At 50.6% G+C, this 18,922-nt stretch overlaps 1 protein-coding gene across 1 annotated transcript in view; it reads right to left on the bottom strand.

The window, feature by feature from the left end:
- Positions 1-18,922, bottom strand: part of HERC2 (HECT and RLD domain containing E3 ubiquitin protein ligase 2) — a 160,913-nt gene that overhangs the window by 83,605 nt on the left and 58,386 nt on the right. The window contains exons 20-26 of the mRNA XM_081327133.1: positions 9,644-9,822; positions 8,413-8,597; positions 8,110-8,265; positions 7,616-7,801; positions 6,893-7,063; positions 6,694-6,797; positions 416-566 (exon numbers count right to left, since the gene is read on the bottom strand). Coding sequence (XP_081183259.1) covers positions 416-566; positions 6,694-6,797; positions 6,893-7,063; positions 7,616-7,801; positions 8,110-8,265; positions 8,413-8,597; positions 9,644-9,822 — 1,132 coding nt within the window. The remainder of the gene's footprint in view (positions 1-415; positions 567-6,693; positions 6,798-6,892; positions 7,064-7,615; positions 7,802-8,109; positions 8,266-8,412; positions 8,598-9,643; positions 9,823-18,922) is intronic.

Below are 18,922 nucleotides of genomic sequence, written 5' to 3'. Positions count from 1 at the left end.
TTATTGCCAAACTTTAAGGGATAAACTTTTTAGACAGTTTCTTGAGAAATGCAGGGACTTATTTCATCCATTTGCCTATATAATTCTAGTATTAACATAAAGCTTCAAATACTAAAGCAACACTATCAGCCTACCTAGTTCAATAAAATGTATTCCCAACTGGAAATATTTCCCATAGTCTGAGACACTGATCACTCTTTACTAAATGTTAAACAATTTTTGTTTATTTAAATTAGAAATGCCAGGGAGTAAATCTGGCATTTTTAAAAACAAATAATGGAGTGTATCATAGAGAACTATGTATTTCTTGTATCTTAAAAATTAGCTCTTATTTTTAATAAGTTCACTGGATTATAGAACATAGACTAACCCATATATACATTTACATTTAAAGTAAAACTGTAAAAATTCTTACTGGCACATTCAATCTCCACTGGAGAAAGCGGTGTACTCATTGCTAGATAAGAAGCATGTAGACCAAGAAGCAGGCCTAAATTTCTTTCAGTGTCTATGAGAGGGGATGAGAGACTGCCAGTATCTGGTGTTGTGATCACTTCCTGATCAGGCTACAGAAAGAAAAAATAAACAAAACCGGAAGTCAATCAACTCCATGATGATTAAGCTGTGATTAAATAGTGATGATCACACTTTATCAGCGTCTTTAATTTAGCATTCAGCTATCGAACTATAGCAGAGCTATAGCATATTGGAGACATAGGGGAAAAAATTAATGAAGGAGGAAGAACTACATAGAAAGAGCAAGAACTACAATAAATTCAGAAAACCACTATTTCTGCTCCTTTATTCATTCTTGTTCTGTCAATTGCAGTGAATGAAAAAAAGGAAAAACAGTTTACATATACTCTATTACAGACATGTCAAACACAAGGCCCGTGGGCTGGATCCACCCCGGGGACAGCCCAGATTTGGCCCCCGGGGGCTGTCCCAGAAATGGCAAGGAACCGGCCCGCGCTGCCCCAGCCCTGGCCCACCGCAACCCAACTGGGTGCCCTGAAACATGTACACAGAAATGGCGAGCAGTCAGGGGCTGGTGGTGTGCAGCAGCAGCTACAGCTCATTTGCCTCAGCCCGCCCCACCTTCCCAGCTTAACCCCGTCACACCCAGCCACGCTCCACTTTGCCGGGCTTCTCCTCCAGTCGCTCTGCTTTGCCAGGCAGCCTCCCCATGCCTGGCCCCGTTTTGCAGGGCCTTTCCTCACTTGCCTAGCACCCCAGGGCACGCCCAGCCTGTGGGATGAAAGGCTCGGAGATGTGAGCTCACAGCTGCCAGCTCCGTCGCCCTCTCCACCACGTGGTAGGGCCGGAGAGGGAAACGCAGCAGTCATGCATAGCCACAGCCTGGAACTCTGTGGTGGCTGGAAAGAAAAGGTGAGAAGAAGGAGAAAGCAGGAAGGGTTTCACTCTGTGTGTGTGTGTTTGTGTGTGTTTGTGTATGTGAGAGAGAGAGAGAGACAGCGACAGCGACAGCAGAGAGCCAAGAGGGGAGGAGGAGGAGGAGAAAGCCGTGCTACAAAAAAGGGGATCTTTCACCTTTCTTCTCCCCCCTTCTCTCTTTTTTAAATCTCCTCCTGCTCAGTTCAGGGTTTCTGTGTGTGTGTGTGTGTGTGTGTGTATGTTTGTGAGAGAAAGACAGAAAGAGAGAGCTTGGAGAGGAGGGGGAGGAGGAGAAAGCCATGTTACAAAAAAGGGGATCTTCCACCTTTCTTCCCCCCCCCCTTTCTCTCTTTTTTAAATCTCCTCCTGCTCCGTTCAGGAAGGGTCTCTCTCTCTCCCTCCCCCTCCCCCCCCCCCTCTCTCTCTCTCTCCTTCCCTCTCTCTGTGTGAGTGAGTGAGTGAGAGAGAAAGAGAGCCAGCAGGGAAGCGAAAGTGTGGAGAAGGGGAGTGTTGCAGAGTAAGCAAACTTACAAAAAGAGGGGATCTCTCTCTCTCTCTCTCTGTCTCTGTCTCTCATACACATGCTGCGTGGGGAAGGTGGTGTGCAGACAGTGGAGAGAGCAAACTCACAGATTGGCTTTGTGGTCTATTCCTGCCTCCTTCCTTCCCTAAAATCCAGGCAATAATAGAACTCTTTGGATTGAATAGGAAGTTAAAAGGAATTGGTGTGAGCTGAAATTAAAAGGCCGAGTCAACTCCCCCCCCCCCCAAATTATTCTGTCAGAGACTGGAAAGTGTTTCTTCTTCTTCCCCTCATCTTCTCTTTTATAATTTAATCCAGCCTTGCCCAAACTAATATCTTTTGAGTGTCATGGACCACAGTTCCCATCATCTTATGGTTATGCTGGCTAGAAATGCAATGCCTTATTTTCTCTGTAGTATGTGCCTAGAAGGCAGTAGGTCTGTGGGATTTAGATGTATGTAAACATTTGTTTCTTCTGCCTAATTTATTAAATCTACATCTAATTTGAAATTAAAGTTTCTGAGAAATCCAGGGTGGTTTAAAAGAAAACTCTCAAAGACAACTATTGTAAAGCATCACTAGCACTGCTTAAAACAATATTAAAAATGTGTATATAAAGAAAGAAAAATATTAGTAGTAATATACTTAGTGCTGTTTGACCATAAAATGTGTTGTCATTCTACATATGCCTGGCTGAACAGTGTGTTTGGAGTTGCCTCTAAACAGGTGAGGGATGTACTGTTCATATTTTCCTTGGGAGAAAGTTCTATAATTGGGGTGCTGTCTCTGAGAAGGCTCTGCTTGTGGCCACTCTTCTATAAACCAAACCAGGGGGACCATCTGGTCTAAATGGATGGTAAACAAAGATGATTAGGGAGCTGGAGGCTAAAACATGACAAATGTTTGTGGGAATTGGGTATGTCTAGCTTAGTGTAAAGGACTAGGGGTGGTGACATGATAGCGGTGTTCCAATATTTGATGGGCTGCCACAGAGAAGAAGGGGTCAACGTATTTTCCAAAGCATCAGAAAGCAATAATAAATGGAAATTAATCAAGAAGAAAAGCAGCCTAGAACTAAGGACTTGTGAAAACAACTAACCAGTGAAAAGGCTTGCCTTTAGAAGTTGTGGATGCTCCATCACTGGAGGCTTTTAAGTAGAGATTGGATATTCCACTGTCTAAAATGGTAATGAGCAGGGGCTTGGACTAAAGACCTCAAAGGTCTCTTCCAACTCTTTTTCTTTGAGAGAAGTGCTGCCAACCTCTCCCCCTCCCCTCATCCCTTCCTGGGCACAGAGAGAAGGAGGGAGGGAGGGGAGGAACAAAGGAGGGGAGGGAAACAGGAAGAAAGGGAAGGAAGGAGATGGGAATGAAAAGGAGGGAGGCAGGGAAGGAGGGGAGGGAGGAAAGAAGGAAGGAAGAAAAGAAAGGGAAGGAAGGAAAAGGAAGGAAGGAAGGAAGGAGATTGGAATAAGAGGGAGGGAGGGTCTGAGGGAATTCCTGCTTTAGCACTTGGCCACCAGCAGCACTGTTGCCCTTTCACCATACCCTGGTGGTCTCCCATGCTATTGCTGAGGGTGCTTTGGTTACAAAGCCAGGTATCCTTGCATGGATAGGGAGTGGACCTCCCTTTGGCTCAAGGTTGACACAGCCTTCTATCCTTCAGAGAATGGTAAAATGAGGAGCCAGATTGTTGGGGGCAATATGTAGATAATGCTTACATTGCAAACCACCCAGAGAGTGCTGAAAAGCACTATATGGCAGTAAATGCTGTTGCTATAATGGTTTCATCATAGACAGCAGATGTGGGTGTCATTAATTGAGGCCATCTCGCTTAACAGCCATTGCCACTTGCAACTATAATGAGCAGGCTCCATTATGGTCATAACTCAAGGACCTTCTATACCAATACAAGGCATTTTCAGAGGAAAATAGAAAGATGACCTGTCAAAGAAGTTAGCCTTTATGAACCTAAGAGGAAATTAGATTAATTCATTTATTTTATTTTATTACATTTATATACCGCCCTTTCCCGAAGGACTCAGGGCGGTTTACAGGGTGATTAAAAACAAAAATACAAAAGTTAAAAACAAATTAAAAAAAATTATATCCGTCCCTGAATAAGTAAAACCCCAGTTAAAATTAAAATTAAAATTAAAATTAAAGTTCTCAGCCTGGGCCAGAGAGCTCGAAGAGCCAGGTCTTCAGGTCCCGGCAGAATGAACGGAGGTCGGGGGCAGTGCTAAGCTCCACTGGCAGCTGGTTCCAAAGGGCAGGCGCACCCACTGAGAAGGCCCTATCCCTGGGTGTCGTCCGCCGGCAATCTCTTACCGGTGGCACCCTGAGAAGACCCTCCCTGTGGGAGCGCACTGGACGAAGGGAGCTTGAAGCCGGCAGCAAGTGTTCCCTCAGATATCCCGGACCCAAGCCATTTAGGGCTTTATAGGTCATCACCAGCACCTTGAATCTCACCCAGAGGGCAACCGGGAGCCAATGCAGCTCGCGGAGTAGAGGTGTTACATGGGAGTATCGGTAGACCCCCATCACAACTCACGCGGCCGCATTCTGCACCAGCTGAAGCCTCCGAGTGGTCCTCAAGGGCAGCCCCATGTAGAGCACGTTGCAGTAGTCTAAACGGGAGGTCACAAGCGCATGAGTGACTGTGCGTAGGGCATCTCGGTCCAGATAGGGTCGCAACTGGCGCACCAGGCGAACCTGGGCAAAAGCCCCCCTGGTCCCGGCTCCTATATGGTCTTCAAAATTGAGTCGTGAGTCCAGGAGGACGCCCAAGTTGCGAGCCCTATCAACGGGGGGTAACACCTCACCCCCCCATCTTTAGAGATGGAATAGTCTGGTTAGCCCGAGATGCCGATATGCACAGCCACTCAGTCTTGGCAGGATTGAGACGAAGCCTGTTTCTCCCCATCCAGACCTGGACTGCCTCCAGGCAATGGGACATCACGGCAAGGGCATCGCTGGGTTGGTTCGGGGTGGAAAGAAAAAGTTGGGTATCATCAACGTACTGATGATACCCCACCCCGAAACCACGAATGATCTCACCCAGCGGCTTCATACAGATGTTGAACAGGAGGGGCGAGAGAACCAACCCCTGAGGAACTCCACAAATGAGAGGCCTCGGGGCGGATCTCTGCCCTCCCGTCAACACCAACTGCGAACGGCCCAGGAGATAGGAGAACCACCGTAAAATGGTGCCTCCCACTCCCAACCCCCTGAGACGCCGCAGTAGGATACCATAGTCGATGGTATCAAAAGCCGCTGAGAGATCTAATAGGACCAGGACAGAGGAACAACCCCTGTCCCGAGCCCGCCAGAGATCATTCACCAGCGCGACCAATGCCGTCTCCGTGCTGTGTCCGGGCCTGAAACCCGATTGGTACGGGTCCAGATAATCAGTTTCCTCCAGGAACAGAGGAAGCTGATGCGCCACCACACTCTCAACAACCTTCGCCAAAAAACGAAGGTTGGAAACTGGACGATAGTTATTTAAAACAGCCGGGTCCAGGGCAGGCATTTTGAGGAGGTGTCTCACCACCGCCTCCTTCAAGGCGGCAGGGAAGACACCCTCTTTCAAAGAAGCAGTTATTACTGCCTGGAACCAGCCTCGTGTCTCCTCCCGGGCCGCATAAAGTAGCCAGGAGGGGCACGGATCCAACAAACAGGTGGTGGTGCTCAGCCTCCCCATGATCCTGTCCACATCATCAGGGGAAACAGGATCAAACTCAGTCCAGATAACATGCTCAAGACCGTCCGATTCCTCCACGTCAGACTCTGCCCAGTCAGAGTCCAGACCGGTCCGGATCTGAGCGATTTTGTCTGCCAGATGATGACTAAACTCCTCGGCTCGTCCCCGTAAGGGATCCTCCCTCACCTACTGATTAAGGAGGGAGCGAGTTACCCTAAACAGGGCGGCCGGGCGATTATCTGCGGACGCGATGAGGGCAGCGAAGTAGTTAGACTTTGCCGTCCTTATCGCCGCAAGATAAGACCTTATAAAGGTTCTTAACTGCAATCGGTCAGATTCGGATCGGCTGGACCTCCAACCGCTCTCTAGACCCCGTCTCTGACGCTTCATCTCCCGGAGCTCCGCAGAGAACCACAGAGCCCAACGGGATCTGCGCCGGGTCAGAGGTCGCAAGGGTACAACACAGTCAAATGCCCCGGTGGCCGCCCTTTCCCAGGCATCCACCAGGGCACCGACTGGGCTGTGGGTGAGGGCGATGGGTATAGACCCAAACACCATCTGGAACCGTTCCGGGTCCATTAGGCGCCTGGGGCGGAACCACCTGGTCGGTTCCACAGCCCAGCGGCGTGGGGTGGCATAACGGAAGACCAGCCACAGGAGATAATGATCTGACCATGACAGGGGAACTATAGTTGATGAACCCCCTCCTAGATCATCCAACCACTGTCCAGACAGGAACACCAGGTCGAGAGTATGATCCCCCACATGAGTCGGGCCCTCAATTACTTGGGTCAGGCCCATGGCCGTCATGGAGGCCATGAACTCCCGAGCTAACTCTCAGACGACCCTCCCAGTGAAGGCAGGTTGAAGTCACCCAGAACTATAAGCCTGGGGAACTCCGCCAACCCTGAGAGAGTGTCGAGCAGCTCAGGCAGGGCTGTTGCCACACATAATTCTTCAATGTGATGTGAAAATGCAGATTCATGCCATACTTGTTATGGCACAGGATTCACTAAAAATATTTTTTATCTTACTTGGCTCAAGTTTGAGATCATTTCTCTAAGGTTGTTACCTCCATATATTGGCCAACACAGAAAGCATGCATTGATTCTCTTGTATCCTCAAATTGCAAAGCTGCCTCCAAAGCAACAACTGGATCTTCTCCTGCAAACTGGGCTAAAAAAAAACAGAAAGCAATCAGTTGAGAAAGCACAGAAACTGAACTACAACTTGAGTTTGATATTTGCTTTGATAAAGTAGTGGAATCTCACCAAGTATACGACTCCCTGTTAATGATTGGGCTTGGAAATCTTTTATATCATATACTTTGCCATCAATCACTGTCCAAAAGCCACCATCTTTATTGTGGTTTTCCAAGTCAGCTTTTCGTATAAGTGTCACTTCCTCATTATTTCTGCAATTCTGTCCTGTAAAGAATGTACCTAAGAGATGGGAAAAAAATGTTAACTATGGTTTGTAACTAACTCTCCAACTGAAAAGAATAAAACCAAAGAAGTAGGAAAGCACAACGTAATCATGTATTCCACTGTAAATATATTTTGTGACATACTCTTTTTCTAAAATCATAGATTTGAAAGAGCCATTTAGGCCAACTTCCCATTTAATTCAGGAATCCAAATTGTAAATGCATCCAAAGTCTCTTCTTAATGACGAAGATGAACAGGAGCGAGCTTTCTCATTAGGAAGTGGGGTTTTTAGTACTTCAATCTGAATTGGACTTAAGACTGTTATACCATGCTCTGCATTCTGAGATAAAACTGATACAGCATTCTTGTAGGAAGCTATCACATCTCCCACTCATCATTTTCCTTGGTTAAACATATTCTTATCTTGCAAGACCTAATTAACAATTCCTAAGACCAAGAACAGTGCTCATCAAGGCTTCTGCTAATTCAAAATAGAGAAGAAACATCTAAAACCTATCTGAAGAAGTATATTAAAAACATCTGAAATATTTTCAGGAAAGAACATACCCATTATTCCAGGCCAAGCTAAGTCTTCATTGTCATCTCTCTCTTTACCAGGAGCTAAATGGCTAAATCTGTCCAGATGTTCTAATAAGCCAGCTAATAAAGGAATTGCTCCAGCTTCCTGAATAAGTCCAGGATTCTTACTGAGAAGGAGTACTACAGATACCACTAACTCTGGAAGTAGTACACCTAAGGAGAACAAAATGTTTAGTAAAAAGCTAGAATAATATATTTTGTGCATCCTCCCAACACATTTCAAATGGCTCAGATCCAGACTTGCAAATCAGTAAAATGATAAATTAGCCCATTTTTGCCCATTCCCCTTACACAGATAGTCTTCAATAACAGCTCAATTTTTAAAAAAAACCACTTCCCCTTTCTTGGCACAATCCATTTATGTATCTAAATATGTGCTACTAGATCTATGTCCATTAGGTTTCTTACGTTTCACTTATCATTACAAATGATAAAATGGAATTAAAACAATGCATCAGTACCTGTTAAATCCCCATCTACAACGCGAGATACTTCTGCAAAATGCCTATGGCTAATAGAAGCAATGCTAGTTGCTACAGGCAAAATATCTCCAATATGTGTACACAAAAGGGCTGTGTATTTCTTTAGCAGAGAACCAACTCCTAGAAGCTCAGGACCTGTCAAGAAATGGAAGTATCATATTCTGTTCATCATCACAGTATTTAATCTCAGCAAAATTTAGAGGAAACTCATGTGAAATGGCTATCTAATCCAATAGCAAGTGACATATAATTTCAACACTAAAAAAAATATGCTATACTTACTGTATGTATTAGAGATCTGTCCAAAATGATCTCCTGGATATAACTTACTAACAAGCAAGCGCTGAAAACGCAGCAGTAAGTCCAAGGAAGCAGACCTTTCTTTATTATAATGTTCATGGTCTGAACAAGAAGAAATAGGACGAGCCACGTCTTTCAATTTAGCAATAGTTTGTGAAGCAATGTTCCTGATGGGAATAATATTTTTAAAGAGCCTTTAAAAATGAACAAAAAAGGTCACTAGCCAACCATTCACTAATATTTTGTTGATCTTTCTTAAGACACTATTTTGCATGTAATTACATCTTCCTCATTCCTCCACTCAGTGTTTTATTTCTATGAAACATAAGAGTCAACATAATAAACCACTGAAAAACAAGTATTATTTTCAAACATTGTGTAATCTCTTATTTTTAATCTATTGTAATCTATAAATCAAATAAAAACAGAAACTTGAAATTTTATAAAATACAACTTTATAAATATTACATCTAAAGAATACTTTATTATTATTTAAACTTCAACATATTAACCATAATCTGCAATGTCAAAAGTTGCTTAAATAATCAATAGGGGGAAATCTACTTCACAGATGTGTTTCACTAAATATGGTACATGAGCAACAGAGAGCAGTTTATACACACACACACACAAACACAAAGATCCTTCTTTGGACAACAGCAAATCAGCCATCCTGGAGAACAACAATGAGCATGTGCATGGTTGATGGATTCTGTGGCCCAGCACCAGAAGCCATAAAGTACAGAAAGACTGCTAAAGGGTAACTTTTAAAATGTTTTTAACACTAAGAATTGGAGACAGATTTTTTTTTCTGTCTCCCAAGACCCTGAAATTTGCTTGTAAACCTAGGGATGGGGGTAACGTGTAGTTTAATAACCCCTGACCTAAGGGCTTGGCTGTGGCCTATATCTTTAAAACAAACAAAAAAAAGAAAGTGGAATCCACAGACCATGCTACAATCTGATATCAAAAATCCTGTTTCAAAAGCTTGAAATACGAAGATAGAAACTGTCCAGATATGCACAAGTTTACAGCTCAAACAGCAAGCTTAGCAGAACTACTCTTAATCAGGACATGCATAAAATGATTTTTAGCCCACTCTTTATTCTCAACACTGCATACTACTTACAAAAGTAGACAAAAATGAAATCAAAAATTGAAACATGAAGAGGAACAACAATTCTAAGACAGCTTTGTTATCAAACCAGAATACCTCAATAATTGCTGGATTAATTGAACCAAGGGCAAGCTTTGTTTTCCTGAAGATTCATAGATCCCAGTATTAATGAGGTCTTTATCTAATGGTGTCTTGTTCCTGTGAAGTGTTGATGCATTTGCTTCCTGCTCATCAATTTCTTTTTCTTTCTGAGCTTCTTTTTTTGCCTCAATATCCTACAAAGCAAAAGATTTAAGTGAAAGCATTGAACATTTTCATTGTTATGTCCATTAAATAAGAGATGTAATGCCCCAACCCCTAATGATTTATTGACTTTAGATGCACAGAAAGCCTTTGACAATGTCAACTGACAATTTATGGTTCAACAATTAAACTATATGGATTTTGGAGAAATTTTTATGAATATAATTCAAACAATTTATCATAGACAAATGGTTAAAATAATTGTAAATGGAGATTGCATGGAAATTTTCAATATTAAAAAAGGCACAAAACAAGGATATCCATTATCCCCACTATTATTTATCTTAATTTTGGAAGTGTTGAACTGGAGAAAAGTGATTATTGAGTCCCCTGTCACAGAGTTAGAGTTATTACGGTAGTACACTCTAAAACAAAGTGGCTCTCATGTGTAGGCACCAGCCTATTTTTACTCCACATCCAAAACTCTGCTTACTCTCCTACAAACACTGTTACATTAGATTAATGGATTTTGCTGGTGAACCAGAAATAAAGACCTTCAACATGAATATAAGTATAATCAGGCTTTAGAAGAAAAAATAAGCTCCTTGAACTGAAGTTAGAAATGAATAATCAACTCATGTAAATCATGTAACATTGATAGAATATTAATATCTACTGCACAAGCATTTTCATATTTCTTATTATTTGCAGTTTGGGGCTGCCGTTGCTAAATCAGCATAAATGGGTTAAACATGCCACCTGTATTAACTACCGTATATACTTGAGTATAAGCCGAATTTTTCAGCCCACTTTTTGGGCTGAAAAATCCACTTCGGCTTATACTCCAGTGAACAAAAAAAAGAACTGTCCCTTCGTTCGGAACAGGCTGCTGAGAGAAGGGAGGGCTGGGCTTCCCACGGCTGCCTCAGCATTTGGCGCTGCCGCGGGTCCGGCGTTCGCCCGCCAAACAGCTGATGGGCGTGGCCGGGCTGTCCCCAGAGCCGGGCGGGTTCCACCGGCGTTCGGCGTTTGCCCGCCGAACAGCTGATGGGCGCGGGCGTGGCCGGGCTGTCCCCGGAGCCGGGCGGGTTCCACCGGCTGGGCTCCCCACGGCTGCCTCAGCAGTTGGCGCGGCCGCAGGTCCGGCGTTCGCCTGCCGAACAGCTGATGGGCGCGGGCGTGGCCGGGCTGTCCCCAGAGCCGGGCGGGTTCCACCAGCGTTCGGCGTTCGCCCGCCGAACAGCTGATGGGCGCGGGCGTGGCCGGGCTATCCCCGGAGCCGGGCGGGTTCCACCGGCTGGGCTCCCCACGGCTGCCTCAGCAGTTGGCGCGGCCGCGGGTCCGGCGTTCGCCCGCCGAACAGCTGATGGGCGCGGGCATGGCCGGGCTGTCCCCGGAGCCGGGCGGGTTCCACCGGCTAGGCTCCCCACGGCTGCCTCAGCAGTTGGCGCGGCCGCGGGTCCGGCGTTCGCCCGCCGAACAGCTGATGGGCGCGGGCGTGGCCAGGCTGTCCCCAGAGCCGGGCGGGTTCCACCGGCGTTCGGCGTTTGCCCGCCGAACAGCTGATGGGCGCGGGTGTGGCCGGGCTGTCTCCGGAGCCAGGCGGGTTCCACCGGCTGGGCTCCCCACGGCTGCCTCAGCAGTTGGCGCGGCCGCGGGTCCGGCGTTCGCCTGCCGAACAGCTGATGGGCGCGGGCGTGGCCGGGCTGTCCCCAGAGCCGGGCGGGTTCCACCAGCATTCGGCGTTTGCCCGCCGAACAGCTGATGGGCGCGGGCATGGCAGGGCTGTCCCCGGAGCCGGGCGGGTTCCACCGGCTGGGCTCCCCACGGCTGCCTCAGGAGTTGGCGCGGCCGCGGGTCCGGCGTTCGCCCGCCAAACAGCTGATGGGCGCGGGCGTGGCCGGGCTGTCCCCGGAGCCGGGCGGGTTCCACCGGCTGGGCTCCCCACGGCTGCCTCAGCAGTTGGCGCGGCCGCGGGTCCGGCGTTCGCCCGCCGAACAGCTGATGGGCGCGGGCGTGGCCAGGCTGTCCCCAGAGCCGGGCGGGTTCCACCGGCGTTCGGCGTTTGCCCGCCGAACAGCTGATGGGCGCAGGCGTGGCCGGGCTGTCTCCGGAGCCGGGCGGGTTCCAACGGCTGGGCTCCCCACGGCTGCCTCAGCAGTTGGCGCGGCCGCGGGTCCGGCGTTCGCCCGCCGAACAGCTGATGGGCGCAGGCGTGGCCGGGCTGTCCCCGGAGCCGGGCGGGTTCCACCGGCTGGGCTCCCCACGGCTGCCTCAGCAGTTGGCGCGGCCGCGGGTCCGGCGTTCGCCCGCCGAACAGCTGATGGGCGCGGGCGTCACCGGGCTGTCCCCAGAGCCGGGTGGGTTCCACCGGCGTTCGGCGTTCGCCCGCCGAACAGCTGATGGGCGCGGGCGTGGCCGGGCTGTCCCCAGAGCCGGGCGGGTTCCACCGGCGTTCGGCGTTCGCCCGCCGAACAGCTGATGGGCGCGGGCGTGGCCGGGCTGTCCCCAGAGCCGGGCGGGTTCCACCGGCTGGGCTCCCCACGGCTGCCTCAGCAGTTGGCGCGGCCGCGGGTCCGGTGTTCGCCCGCCGAAAAGCTGATGGGCGCGGGCGTGGCCGGGCTGTCCCCGGAGCCGGGCGGGTTCCACCGGCTGGGCTCCCCACGGCTGCCTCAGCAGTTGGCGCAGCCGCGGGTCCGGCGTTCGCCCGCCGAATAGCTGATGGGCGCGGGCGTGGCCGGGCTGTCCCCAGAGCCAGGTGGGTTCCACCAGCGTTCGGCGTTCGCCCGCCGAACAGCTGATGGGCGCGGGCGTGGCCGGGCTGTCTCCGGAGCCGGGCGGGTTCCACCGGCTGGGCTCCCCACGGCTGCCTCAGCAGTTGGCGCGGCCGCGGGTCCGGCGTTCGCCCGCCGAACAGCTGATGGGCGTAGGCGTGGCCGGGCTGTCCCCAGAGCCGGGCGGGGTCCACCGGCGTTCGGCGTTCGCCCGCCGAACAGCTGATGGGTGCGGGCATGGCCGGGCTGTCTCCAGAGCCGGGCGGGTTCCACCGGCTGGGCTCCCCACGGCTGCCTCAGCAGTTGGCGCGGCCGCGGGTCCGGCGTTCGCCCGCCGAACAGCTGATGGGCGCGGGCGCAGCTGGGCCTTTTCTGATGCTGGGTAGTTGCCACCGGTCGTGCTCCCCCGATCCCCACTGTGTTGTCGAGCCCGTAGGGCTTGACACCTGGCAGCACATCCAGCAGGGAAGGTCTGCTAGGGAGGCGGCAGTCAAGCGTTGTTTCCCTCCTCGTGCGTGTGTGTGTGTGTGTGTGTGTGTGAGACCTGCGGGAACGGCTGGTAGAGGTGGCGGCAGTCCGGCGTTTCCCCCCCTCATGCATGCATGCGTGTGTCAGACCCGCGGGAATGGCTGGTAAGGAAGCGGCGTCCCCCCCCTCCTGTGTGTCGGGCTTGACACACAGAGAAACGCAAATGCCGGACTGCCGCCACCTTTACTAGCCATTCCTGCGGGTCTGACACACACACACACACGCACGAGGGGGAGAAACAACGCTGGACTGCCGCCACCTCTGCCAGCCCTGCAAGCCTCTGCCGCTTCTCCAACGTGGAGATTTCCAGAGGTATTGGACTTCCAAGGAGACGCAGACTGCAGGGCAAGTCGGCCGAGTGCCTTGGCGACATTCCGGCAAGGCAAAAGGCACAAAGGGGGCAGGGGTCCCTCAGGCCGGCTGGGGAGGGGGAAAGCGCGTGCTCTCGGCTGGCTTAACCCAGTTCCATTTTGCAAGGCAAAAAGGAGCCGGGAGAGGGAAGCAGGGAGGAGCTCTCCGCCCACCCTCTCTCCCGCCTTTCATTCCCCGCGTTGAACAGCGCGAGTACACACGCTACGTGACTGGAGACGCATCCCTCCCTCCAGCCAGCTTGTTCTGCTCTCGCTCCGTCCGTACAAAACAACTGTTATCCAGCTTTATTTACTCCTGCCCGAGCCAGCAGGGCTTACGTTCTCCTCTTCTCCCCCTCCCCCTCACTGGAGCGCTGCCTGCCGCCTTTATTCCCCCCCCGCCCCCTCCGCAGAACAAAGGAATGCGAGGCGCCGAGGCAGCGCCCTCCAGCCAGCCCCTTCCAGCGCACGCGCTTCTCGCCCAGTCATAACAACCAACGCCTTAAGGACTGCTGCGAGTCCTCCGGCTCCCTTCTCCGGTCGCCACGGCCGCCGTCGCCCTCCGCCCCGGCAGAGGCTTGCAGGGCTGGCAGAGGTGGCGGCAGTCCAGCGTTGTTTCTCCCCCTCGTGCGCCCATCAGCTGTTCGGCGGCCCAACGCCGGTGGAACCCGCCCGGCTCCGGGGACAGCCCGGCCACGCCCGCGCCCATCAGCTGGTCGGCGGGCGAACGCCGGACCCGCGGCCGCACCAACTGCTGAGGCAGCCGTGGGGAGCCCAGCCGGTGGAACCCACCCGGCTCCGGAGACAGCCCGGCAACGCCCGCGCCCATCAGCTGTTCGGCTGGCGAACGCCGGTGGAACCCGCCCGGCTCCGAGGACAGCCCGGCCACGCCCGCGCCCATCAGCTGTTCGGCGGGCGAACGCCGGACCCGCGGCCGCGCCAACTGCTGAGGCAGCCGTGGGGAGCCCAGCCGGTGGAACCCGCCCGGCTCCGGAGACAGCCCGGCCACGCCCGCGCCCATCAGCTGTTCGGCGGGCGAACGCCGAACGCCGGTGGAACCCGCCCGGCTCTGGGGACAGCCTGGCCACGCCCGCGCCCATCAGCTGTTCGGCGGGCGAACGCCGGACCCGCGGCCGCGCCAACTGCTGAGGCAGCCGTGGGGAGCCCAGCCGGTGGAACCCGCCTGGCTCCGGAGACAGCCCGGCCACGCCCGCGCCCATCAGCTGTTCGGCTGGCGAACGCCGGTGGAACCCGCCCGGCTCCGGGGACAGCCCGGCCACGCCCGCGCCCATCAGCTGTTCGGCAGGCGAACGCCGGACCCGCAGCCGCACCAACTGCTGAGGCAGCCGTGGGGAGCCCAGCCAGTGGAACCCGCCCGGCTCCGGGGACAGCCCGGCCACGCCCACGCCCATCAGCTGGTCGGCGGGCGAATGCCGGACCCGCGGCCGCGCCAACTGCTGAGGCAGCCGTGGGGAGCCCAGCCGGTGGAACCCGCCCGGCTCCGGAGACCACCCGGCCACGCCCGCGCCCATCAGCTGTTCGGCTGGCGAACGCCGGTGGAACCCACCCGGCTCCGGGGACAGCCCGGCCACGCCCACGCCCATCAGCTGGTCGGCGGGCGAACGCCGGACCCGCGGCCGCACCCACGGTCGGGGGGGCGAACGGGGGCGGCCATGAACGGCCACAGAGCACACGTGCCGGCAGGGATGGCTGGGAGAAGGCTGGAGACAGCTGCCGGTGGTTGCGCAGCTCCATCAGCTGAGAGGCGGCAAGAAACAGCCGCCGGCGGAGTCAACGAGCAGCTCGTCGTGGCACAGAATATAGATATGTTGCTAAGAAGGGGCCAAGCTTATACTTATACTCGGCTTATACTCGAGTCAATAACTTTTTCCAGTTTTTTGGGGTAAAATTAGGGGTCTCGGCTTATACTCGAGTCGGCTTATATACAGTACTGCCTCACGAACATATCTGATCTTCTAAGTTTAATTTAACCATAATCCTTTTTTTATAGATTACACGCCTTTATGGATTACTGCCTTGTCGCGGCAAATGGGCTTGCATAACTCAATGAAGCTATGAGCTATACCGTGCAGGGCCACCCAAGACAGACAAGTCATAGCAGAGAGTTCTGACAACATGTGATCCACTGGAGAAGGAAATGGCAACCCACTCCAGTATCTTTGCCATGAAAACCCCATGGACAGTACCAAAAGGCAAAAAAGATATGACGCTGGAAGAGGAGCCCCTCAGGTCAGAAGGTGTCCAATATGCTACTGGGAAAGAGCAGAGGGCTAGTACTAGTACTGCCAGAAAGAATGAAGAGACTGGGCCAAAGCCAAAAGGACGCTCAGCTGTGGATATGTCTGGTGGTGAAAGGAAAGTCCGATGCTGTAAAGATTTATTCTCCATAGGAACCAGAAATGTAAGATCCATGAATCAAGGAAAGCTGGACGTGGTCAAACAAGAGATGACAAGACTAAACATCAACATCTTAGGAATCAGCGAACTAAAATGGACAGGAATGGGTGAATTTAATTCAGATGACCATCAAGTATACTACTGCGGGCAAGAATCCGTCAGAAGAAATGGAGTAGCCTTCATAGTCAATAAAAGAGTAGGAAAAGCAATACTGGGATACAATCCCCAAAATGACAAATGATCTCAGTTCGAATCCAAGGCAAACCATTCAATATCACAGTAGTCCAAGTCTATGCCCAAATCACTGGTGCTGAAGAGGATGAAATTGACCGGTTCTATGAAGCCCTACAGCACCTTATAGAATTAACACCAAAAAATGATGTCCTTATCATCATAGGGGATTGGAATGCTAAAGTAGGAAGCCAAAAGATAATCGGAATAACAGGCAAGTTCGGCCTTGGAGTACAAAATGAAGCCGGGCACAGGCTGATAGAATTTTGTCAAGAGAATATGGTGGTCATAGCACTCTTTTACAACAACCCAAGAGACAACTCTACACATGGACATCACCAGATGGCCAACACAGAAATCAAATTGACTATGTGCTCTGCAGCCAAAGATGGAGAAGCTCTATAGAGTCAGTAAAAACAAGACCAGGAGCTGAGTGTGGCTCAGGCCATGAGCTTCTCATTGCAAAATTTAGGCTTAAATAGAAGAAAGTAGGGAAAAGCACTAGGCCATTCAGATGTGAACTAAACCATATCCCTGATGGATACACAGTAAAGGTAACAAATAGATTTAAGTAATTAGATCTAATAGAGTGCCTGAAGAATTATGGACAGAGGTTCACAACATTGTACAAGAGGTAGCAACTAAAACCATCCTAAAGAAAAAGATATGCAAGAAAGCAAAAATAGCTGTCTGAGGAAGCTTTGCAAATAGCTGAGTAAAGAAGGGAAGCGAAAGGCAAGAGAGAAACAGAAAGATACGCCCAATTGAATGCAGAATTCCAGAGAATAGCTAGAAGAGATAAGAATGCCTTCTTAAATGAACAGTGCAAAGAAATAGAAGAAAACAATAGAATAGGGAGGACCAGAGATCTCTTTAAAAAAATTGGAGATATGAAGGGAACGTTTCATGCAAAAATGGGCATGATAAAGGACCAAAATGGCAAGGAACTAACAGAGGCAGAAGATTAAGAAGAGGTGGGAAAACTACAGAGAAGACCTATACAAGAATGAGCTTAACGTCCCAGATAACCACGATTGGGTAGTCACTGACCCCAAGCCAGACATTCTAGAACCGTGGTGGCGAACCTATGGCACGCAGAGCTCTCTCTGTGGGCACACGTACCGTCACCCCAGTCCTAGGCCTTCAACTGGACTTTATAAAACCTTTTTGCTTTAGCACTCCACCATGTGCAAAAAAAAAAGGTTTGTTCATTCAATCAATTTCAACTTCTCGTGGGAAAAAAAGACCTCGCAAAGTTGGAATTAATTGAACTTTTTAGTCCCACCCAGTCTGCTGTTACCACCAGAGCCACGCTCACCCAATGGGCCATGCCCACCCGGCACCCGGTGATACATAAGTGGGTTTTGGATTGCAGTTTGGGCACTCAGTCTCTAAAAGGTTCACCATCACTGTCCTAGAATGTGAAGTGAAATGGGCCTTAGGAAATCTGAGCAACAACAAAGCTAGTGGAGGTGACAGTATTCCAGCTGAGCTATTCAAAATCTTAAAAGACGATGCAGTAAAAGTGCTACACTCAATTTGCCAGCAAATTTGGAAAACTCAACAGTGACCACAGGATTGGAAAAGGTCAGTTTACATTCCAATTCCAAAGAAAGTTAGTGCCAAAGAATGTTCAAACTATCGTACCATTGCACTCATTTCACATGCTAGTAAAGTTATGCTTAAAATCCTACAAGCTAGACTCCAGCAGTATGTGGATCGGGAACTACCAGACGTACAGGCAGGATTTCGAAGAGGCAGAGGAACTAGAGATCAAATTGCCAACATACGTTGGATCATGGAGAAAGCTAGGGAGTTCCAGAAAAACATCTACTTCTGCTTCATTGACTATCCTAAAGCCTTTGATTGTGTGGATCACAACAAACTGTGGCAAGTTCTTAAAGAGATGGGAGTACCAGACCATCTTATTTGTCTCTTGAGAAACCTATATGCCGGTCAAGAAGCAACAGTGAGAACTGGATAAGGAACCACTGATTGGTTCAAAATTGGGAAAGGAGTCCGGCAAGGCTGTTTACTGTCGCCCTGCCTGTTTAACTTATATGCAGAGCACATCATGAGAAAGGCAGGGCTAGATGAATCAAAAGTTGGAATTAAGATTGCCTGAAGAAACATCAACAACCAAAGATATGCAGATGATACCACTCTAATGGCAGAAAGTGAAGAGGAACTAAAGAGCCTCTTGTTGCGAGTGAAGAAGGAGAGTGCAAAAGTTGGGTTGAAACTAAACGTTAAAAAAACCAAGATCATGGCATCCGGCCCTCTCAATACCTGGCAAATAGATGGGGAAGAAATGGAGGTAGTGAGAGATTTTATTTTCCTGGGCCCCAAGATCACTGCAGATGGGGACTGTAGCCAAGAAATTAAAAGACGCTTGCTCCTGGGGAGGAAAGCAATGGCAACTCTAGACAGCATACTAAAAAGCAGAGACATCACTGTTGTGGCCCCGACTCCCGCGCCTGTCCTAACCGAGGAAGAGGACTCTGAGGATGATGGGGAGGAACTGGCAAGGCCGCCTTCTCCGGGACCCTCCCCTCTGGCAAGGCCTCCCTCTCCGGGGCCCTCCTCTCTGGCAAAGCCTCCGTCTTCATCTGAAGGCCAACAGGAGCAGCCTGGGAGTAGCCAGGCTGGGACCCAGGCTGGGACGGAGCTCAAGCAGCTGCAGCAAATACAGTCTAGTGAAGATGACTCATGGCTAGACCCTTGAGAAAGACGCAGGGCCAAGCGTTTGCAGCAACGTAGGATGAGTAGGAGGGCCAGGGAGTAGCTGAGTCATTGAGCCACACCCCATAAGGTACAAAAGGGGGTGTGGC

The sequence above is a fragment of the Vipera berus genome (genome assembly GCF_964194415.1).
Source record: "Vipera berus genome assembly, chromosome: 4".
Classification (NCBI taxonomy): Eukaryota; Metazoa; Chordata; class Lepidosauria; order Squamata; family Viperidae; genus Vipera; species Vipera berus.
The sequence above is the reverse complement of the archived record's forward strand: the minus strand, read 5'-3'. Positions and strand labels throughout refer to the sequence as shown.